The following is an 8,612-nucleotide window of genomic DNA, read 5'->3' as shown; positions in this document are numbered from 1 at the left end:
ACATTGCCCTCGCGTAAGGGGTCCGAATAAATATACAGTCCCGAATAAAAGAATATTACAGTCCAAATAATATACAAATTCCTAATTAATTAATCAAATTAACTAAGAAAGCTGTAAAACTGGCGTGCAAGCCAGGGACTGCCTTGCTTCTGATGAATGATGTATGTTTGGGCTGCCTTGCGCGGAAATCCACTGAGATGCCCCAATTAGCCTCTGTTTACACCTTTCCTTGAAATGCGCGCAAACTCTGAAAAGTTGCTGATTCTTCATTTTGCTGCAACAGAGAGCAGGAAAGGGGCATAGCAATGTATTTTCACAAATATATGCATACCTCGATCCTCGTGCCACCGATCACGCATATCGAGGCATGATGGCCGAGGAGTCGAATTGCACAATTTAATATGGGATGAATGCACATGAAAACACAACAAGACCTAACTCCATCATGGATGACCCAGAGTGTCGGTGACTGGGGAATTACGATACGTTCCGTCACTCGGAGTACGGAACATACCTCGTTTCCCGTGCCCGGGCTAACTCCTATCCTGAACACGATGCAATATGCATGATATGCATGAATGCAACTAAGATACAGCCTAGCATGCACAATGCTATGAAAATGAGATGTCTCGAAATGCGTACACACGGGCACGCAAACCGAGAAAAATGACTGAATGCGATCTAAGATACAACCTAGTATGCACTATGCTGTAAAAATGAGATGCCTCGAAATGCGTGCACACGGGCACGCAAACTGAGAAAATGACATACGCAATGCAAATGACATGGAAATATGATATGGGCTTAAACTAACATGAGAGAGTCTCAGCCACGCTCACATAAGAGGCCGATGGATGAAAATGAAGTGCCTCGAAACGCGTGCACACGGGCACACAAATCGAGGCAATGGCATACGCAATGCAATATGGCTAAAATGGCATAGAGAATGCAACATAGACTTATACTAACATGAGAGAGCCTCAGCCACACTCACATAAGAGGCCGATAGATGAAAATAAAGTGCCTCGAAATGCGTGCACACGGGCACGCAAACTGAGGTAATGGCATACGCAATGCAAATGACATGAAAATATGATATGGGCTTATACCAACATGAGAGAGCCTCAGCCACACTCACATAGGATGCCGATGGATGAAAATGAAGTGCCTCGAAACGCGTGCACACGGGCACACAAATCGAGGCAATGGCATACGCAATGCAATATGGCTAAAATGGCATGCAAACATGCTAATGGATTTTCAGCAATGAAATGTGGGGGAAAACAGCCCCGTAATGAGGCGAAAACACACCCGATGCATGGAATCTCTCCCGAAATGCAAAATTAGGCACATAGAATGAACTATAGCTATACAAAGCACGCATAATTGGTACATGAGATGAAAAGACAGAAGCAAGGCAGCCTCAAAATAAGCATTTTTACAGTACAAATCATGGTCAAACAGCAAGCAAAGATAGGGCAACAATGGCATGCAAAAATGGCCCTAAATATGAGGTTATGAAGCAGCTCACAGCTGCGGGCTCTAAACAGGTTAGGGCCCTTCAACAACATTGAAGAGGGGCCAAAAATAAGCCACTTTACAAAACTATAAAAATCCTAAAAACAAACATAGAAAAAGGGCCAAAAGGTGGCCAAAGAGGCAAGTGGTATATGCAAAGCCCAAACTGAAAAATTCCCTTCTACAACATTGAAGAGGGACCAAAGATATGACTATTTACAGAACTGTAAAAACCCCAAAACAGTATACAAACATGCTAGGAATGCAATGCAAAATAAGGCTCAAAAGTGACTATAACATGAGGTATACAAAACATTCGCCAAATGAGCAAAGACCCTTAATAAAACATGTTAATAAGGTCAAAATAAGACTTCTTATAGCTCTGTAAAATGGCCAAAAACCAAAGCATAATAGGTTACCAAAACATGCAAAAATGGGGACCAAAGAGGGGATATAAAGGCAAGTATAGCATGGAGGTCCTAAACAGTGTTGAGACCTTCTTCAATGTTGAAGAGGGGCTCAAAATAAGCCTATTTTTAGTTCTGTAAAATGCCCAAAAATGGAAGCATAATGGGCTGCCAAAGCATGCAAGAAAATAGCATTCAAGGAGATATTGAAGCAAGTGCAATATGGGGGCCTCAAACAGGGTTGAGCCCTTAATGAAACAAGAAAATGAGCTCAAAAAAATGACCTTTTCAGTTTTGGTCGGAGCTCAAATCAATAAGCATGTATGGCTAAGAAATGTTGCAAAATTAAGCTCAAAAGAGGGGAAATAGGACTTACCTTTGAAGACAAGTCTTGGATGCTTCTTGGCTTGAGTTTGCAGCACCCTTAGGCCTTAGAGAACACCTTCAAACTTCTAGAATGGAGGATGGAAGGGTGGGGGTTGGTGGTGTAGAAGAAATGGTGGTGTTGGACTTGGAGGTTTTCAAGGAAATGAGAGAGATGAAGAGGGATTCTTGTATTCAAGCTTGAAGAGCAAATTTTCTAACCCCTAAATGTGATATCACCTGCTGGTTATAAGGACAAAAAAGGGGGAGTAGAGGAGGGGCAAAGGTGGGGGAAAATTAGGCAAGCTTTCCCCCACAAAATATCCCCCGGATTGGGATATTTTCTGGGGGAAACAGCTATACAGCTGTAAAGTGGATGTTGAGAGGAACATGGCCGGCCCCTTTTTGGAGCTCCAGGTGGCCGGCCGGCCACCTCCCCTAGCCGGCCGGCTAGGGGTCAAAAAGGTTAAGTTGAATTAATGGCCGGCCACCACTTTTTAGGGTCCTCCCATGTGTGTACATCACAGATATGCGGTTCAAAGTTCAAGAAAAAGGGCCCAGGTTGTTCAACATTAGCCCGGAAGGAGGGGCTCAAAAGGGTCAGGCAACATTACTGGCCGGCCACCAACTTTTAGGATCCTCCCAAGTGTGTACATCACAGATATGTGGTTCAAAGTTCAAGAAAGTGGCCCCAAGGTGTTCAACATTAGCCCGAAAGTGTGAAAAACGAGCGTCGGAGGGCGTCGGAGGATATATAACTGGTTGCTGTAACAATTACTGGCCTCCCACCCTTTAGTGACCTTCCCGGTGATAAAACAGAGGTACCTGCCAAAAATGAACAAAAACCGATGCAAAACGAATGTTCGGGAACCAAAACACGCAGTTCGGGATCCCAAAAATGAGTCGTCAAGCACCGAAAGTGGCATTCGGCCACGAAGTGGGTTTCTGAGACCCCAGTGTCCCTTAAAAGGGAGTAAATAAAAAGTATGCCGAAATTCAGAGCGAACGGAGATGGTTAGGCGGTCCCGAACCGAGGCACACGGCCAACGGTCCCGAAAAACCGGAAATCGGACTCCGAAATGGACAAAATGGCCTACGCCCACCAAATGTAGCCCACGGCCACTGAGAGATGGTCTACGGGACCTCTCCCTCCCCTCAGGAAAAGAAACAGAGAAAACCGAGCCTGGTTCGCAAACCGAGGCAGGGAATAGAAGAGGGTTCGGAAATCTGGAGGCAGGGCTCACGGCCACGACTCTGAAACTTCTGAACGAGCATAATATGCAGTATCACCGAGCGCTCAACTGGTGATGTCTGAGTCTTAAGGTCGGTCAAAAATGGGGTGTCTACAGTTGCCCCTGCATTTTTCAGCCTAAAAGGCATTACCTTATAGCAATAAGTCCCTCTTAGGGTGAGAAATGCAGTTTTGTCTTGGTCTTCCGGATGCATGGCAATTTGATGGTAGCCTCTATAGGCATCGAGGAAGCTCATACGTTGATGATGCGCCGTGGCGTCCATGAGTTGGTCTATTCTGGGGAGAGGAAAAAAATTCTTGGGACAAGCTTTATTCAAGTCCGTGAAATCCACACAAACACGCCAAGTCCCATTTTTCTTCTTGACAACCACAATGTTTGACAGCCATGTAGAATAGGTAACTTCCCGGATTGCCCCCACATCAAGCAGCTGGTCAACTTCCTCAACAATGGCAGCAGTGTGTTCTGTGGCTGACCGCCGGCTTTTCTGAATAATCGGCTTGCATTTAGGGTTAACGTTTAAACGGTGCCGACTCTTTACACTTTTATAATAGTATATTTGAGAGGGTAAAATTGAGATTTAAAAAAATAAAAACATGCCGACTCTTTACACTTTTATAATAGTAGTAGATTTTAATTAATATTGAAATTAAAAAAAAAAAAAAACTTATTTTGAAAATACTTATGTTCACCCACAATGATGTGATATGAAAGTTGAGCCAACCATCATTATATATGTAAGGCAATCTCCAACGTTGTACCAAATCCATCACCAAATTAAAATTTGGTGAAAAATATCATTTTTTCCTACTCTAATGGTTTCATCAAACATATATCAAATTAAGAATATACAAAATGTTTAACCAAACTGAGGATATTTGGCACCTTTCAACATTCTACTGTGCATAGCCATTGAGTTGTGGACCTATCGGATGATCGGTCGAACATCTACCTAGTCATCCTCGTAGTTGAAAATTTCACTGAATGGTAAATGGGTGGCATTTTATTGGAACCCAATTTTTTATTCAAAATTACTATTGAAACTGATTCACCGGTTGTTTTGTTGTATTCTGCCAAAGTGTGGTTTTGGTTCTTTCTTTGATTCTCTTTTCTTTATGTACTCTCATTGTAAGTTCTATTTGCTAGTGCATGTTTCTCTAATTATTTTTTTGATTATATTACAGATTTTGTTGATTCCATTTTATTTTAGCTTTTGACTGGCTGCTCTATAACACATTATACTCATATTGCTACTGTCAGGCATGTCTGAATTTTGTAAAGGAGATACTTTTCCCTCCAGAAGATATCTCTGCAAATTCCTTTTAACATTTTGGTGCTCTTGCAAATTTAAATGTCAGCATAAGTCCAAGGTTTGTAAAGGTTCTATTTCTTTGCCTCAGTTGTGTTAGATGCTATTTATCTTCCTTGCTTTCTTCATGCATTTGGTGGCTTATAAGTTGTAAAATACATTATTTTTCAAGCCCTTGAAGATAATAATGTACAGATTACCTCTGAGATGCTCTCTGAGGAATTGAAATGGTTATGCAAGGCATCCAAATAAGACTTTAGGATGTTGAGAATTTAGAAACATTGACACCCAATGGTTTGGAGGGAAACAAATTTTTCGTATTGCAGTTGCCAGTCGACTGGTTGGACTTCCGGCTAATCGTCCGCTCGGTCGACTGGCGTTTTGCTGACAGCCAAAAATTCACCGTTGGAGAACTGGATATCAGATCGAGAAATTCCTCAAATTTTTACCAAATTTAATGAAATATTTGATACACCATTGGAAATGCCATAACAAATAAAAAATTGACTCATATTCTATTATATTCTTATAAATATTTTTTTGAAGATCTCAAACAATTTCCTTTTCAAAATTGGCTTAATCCTTTGTTCGAGAATAAAGAAAAAATTTACGCTAGTATGAAAATAAAGTTGTAAGTGAGAAATTGGTTAAGAAAGCTTATGCTATCCTATTGTCTATATTGTGGGTAGGGGTGTGCACGATATGATTCAGACGGTTTAAAAGTAAAATTATAAATCGAATGACAGATTCGGGGATTGACAAATTACGGTTTGGAAGGTTTTGGCAAATTGAAGAATATTCTAATTAATTATCATACATTTGCATAATATATAATACTAATTTATATAATATTTTTTTATATATATAACACAAAGTAATTTTACATAATTTATTTTATGTATATAACTTTTAATTTGTAATAAATTTCATATTTTAAATCTTTCTTATACTCATTTTTGTTTTAATATTTTATTAGAGGTTAATATATATATATATATATTAATTATAGCAAAAAGGAACGATTTAGAAGATAAATTATAAATTTTAAAATTTAAAATTTAAACTGTAATTAACCGTTAAAACGATGTAAATTAAAGGTAGAGCTGAAAGATACCCTATTCTGGAGATGGGCCGTTCTTTTTTGAACAACCCTACCTAGCATTAATTAATCAATTAATAACAAAGAATAAACAAATAAATTGCGTACCGTACTCGAGGAAGAAGAGAAGATCGGAGAGAGAGGGGGAGTTTGAGGAAAATGGGGGAAGCATCTGGTTCTCCGACTACTGGAGAAGCAACAGCGAAGCAGGAGCAAGAGAAATCATCATCATCGTCGGCATCATCATGGCATTCGTACATCTCGGAGGATCTCCCACGGACTGTCGTCCAGTCCACGGATTCGGCCATTCGCTCCGCCCGTTCTCTCCACCACAACTCCACCACTCATTTTCGCACCCTACAGGTCTACTCCTTTGCTTTTCTTTATTTATTTATAATTTCATAGTAATTTCTCAAGGCAATTGAGTTTTAGTTTAATTAAAATCTAATATGAGTTTCTTTGTTTTCATATTATCGTATTCTGTGTTTCTTTTTTCCCCTGTAAATTTTGTTCGCGACATGCTTCTCCTGTTTATTTGCATGAGGACTTAGCTGATCCTAGATCTCTATGGTTGTATCGTTTTTGGGTTGCTTGCTTTTTAATATATCTATATCTATATATTTTTTATACCATGTGTTAATGTCTAAGGCAAAGTTTGGGATACTTAAAAAAAGTCAAAAAGTTAAAAAGTTAACGCTATTCACCAAAAGTCAACAATTACGACTGTACAACTCTCGATCTTAATTTTCCTCTACAAACTAATTTTTACAATTTTTTATTACACATTTTTCCATAAAAAGTCAAAAAAGTTAACCCAAACATTTATATTTTTTCCCTTAACTTTTTAGTCCAAAAAGAAAAAAGTATACTTATTTAGGACACCCCAAACAACCCCTAAATTTCTTGGCGGATTGATGATAGGCATAAGAATTTCATGAGATATCCAACCCAGTATTTGTGCAAGAGCTGAATATCCCACCAAATGGGATCGTCTATATGAATTCTTGTTCTCCACTCGACTTTTAATATATCTATCTATCTATCTATATATATATATTAACCATGTGTTAATGCCTATTTCTTGGCGGGTTGATGATAGGCATAAGAATTTCATGAGATATCCAACCTAGTATTTGTGCAAGAGCTGAATATTAAATCAAACCAAACCTTTAAGTCCCACCAAATGGGATCGGCTACATGAATTCTTATTCTTCACTCGCCTTTATCAACGGGCATTTGATTAGTTAAATTAAGGAGATTCATATTTACTACACTAGTCCACGTCAATTTAGGTCTATCCCTTTTCCTAACACTTCCATCTATTATTACTGTATCACATTTGTTCACTACTACCTCTGTTGATCTCCATTGTATATGACCAAACCATCTTAATCTATTCTTTCTCAATTTATCTTCTATTGGTACTACTCTTATTCATTTACAAATATACTCATTTCTAATTTTGTCTTTTCTAGTCTTGTTACACTTCAATTTTAGCATCCTCATCTTAGCAACACTCATTTTATCTATATGTTATTTCTTAATTGCTCAACATCCTGTCATATATAACATCATTGGTCTAATAGCCGTTGTATAGAACTTTCCTTTTAGTCTAGTGGGTATTCATTTATTGTACGGTACCCAAGACGTACTCCTCCACTTAAAGCCATCTGCCTTAATTCTATGAACCACATCCACTCCAATCTCTTCAACCGTTGTGATAATCAATCCTGAATTACGAAAATGTTCACTCTTAGGTAGTTCTTGGTTCTCAATTTTCACTTCTTATCTGCTTCCATTGTTACTGTTACTAATTACACTTTATGTACTCTGTCTTAGTTCTGCTTATCCTAAATCCTTTAGATTCAAGCGCTTCTTTCATAGTCTCCAACTTAATGTTAACTTCATCTCTAGTCTCATCCATTAACACGATATAATTTGCAAAAAGCATGCACCATGGTGCATCATCTTGAATAGTTCTCGTCAACTCATCTATAACTAAAGCAAAAAGATAACGACTTAAAGTTGGAAATTTACTTGTCTCTCCAGTAGGCGATCTAATACTGGTCACCAAACCTTCATACATGTCCATAATCACATCAATGTAACTGTCATCCTTTTTTTCTCTGACATCCTTTTTTTCTCTGACATCACCAAACCTTCTTTTTTCTATATTTTTTTATTACTCTCCTCAAAAGATAGATTGCTTCCATTCTTCACCTACCAGGCATAAATTCAAATTAATTCTCTGACACCTATGTTATATCTTGCAATTGACGTTCCATCACTCTCTCCCACACTTTCATTATATGACACATCAGCTTGGTACCTCTATAATTGTTGCAATTCTAGACATCTTCTTTATTCTTATAGATTAATACTAAAATATTCTTCCTTCACTCCTTTGGCATTAGTCAACAAAATCTTGCTAAATAACCTAGTCAACCAAGTAACTCCTTTCTTACCTAAATATTTCCAAGCTTTAATAGGGATATCATCGGGTCTTAAAGGCTTATTCGATTTCATTTTCTTAAGTACAATATTCATTTTAAAGTTTCTAATCCTACGATAGAACTTGTAGTCTTGGTTTTTCTTATTACTGGCTACATTTTCCCCTTTTGACCTTTCTCCATGTTCTTCATTTAACAACTTCTCATAATAGTTCT

General features: G+C 38.4%; 1 protein-coding gene across 1 annotated transcript in view; it reads left to right on the top strand.

The window, feature by feature from the left end:
• The first annotated feature begins 5,893 nt into the window (after positions 1–5,893).
• LOC145807478 (RGS1-HXK1-interacting protein 1-like) overlaps positions 5,894–8,612 on the top strand; it is a 33,977-nt gene continuing 31,258 nt past the window's right edge. The window contains exon 1 of the mRNA XM_082905768.1: positions 5,894–6,309. Within this exon, the coding sequence (XP_082761894.1) occupies positions 6,106–6,309 (204 nt within the window). The 5' untranslated portion in view covers positions 5,894–6,105. The remainder of the gene's footprint in view (positions 6,310–8,612) is intronic.

This window comes from Camellia sinensis, chromosome 14 (genome assembly GCF_055761805.1).
Source record: "Camellia sinensis isolate YWXY chromosome 14, ASM5576180v1, whole genome shotgun sequence".
NCBI lineage: Eukaryota > Viridiplantae > Streptophyta > Magnoliopsida > Ericales > Theaceae > Camellia > Camellia sinensis.
The sequence above is the reverse complement of the archived record's forward strand: the minus strand, read 5'-3'. Positions and strand labels throughout refer to the sequence as shown.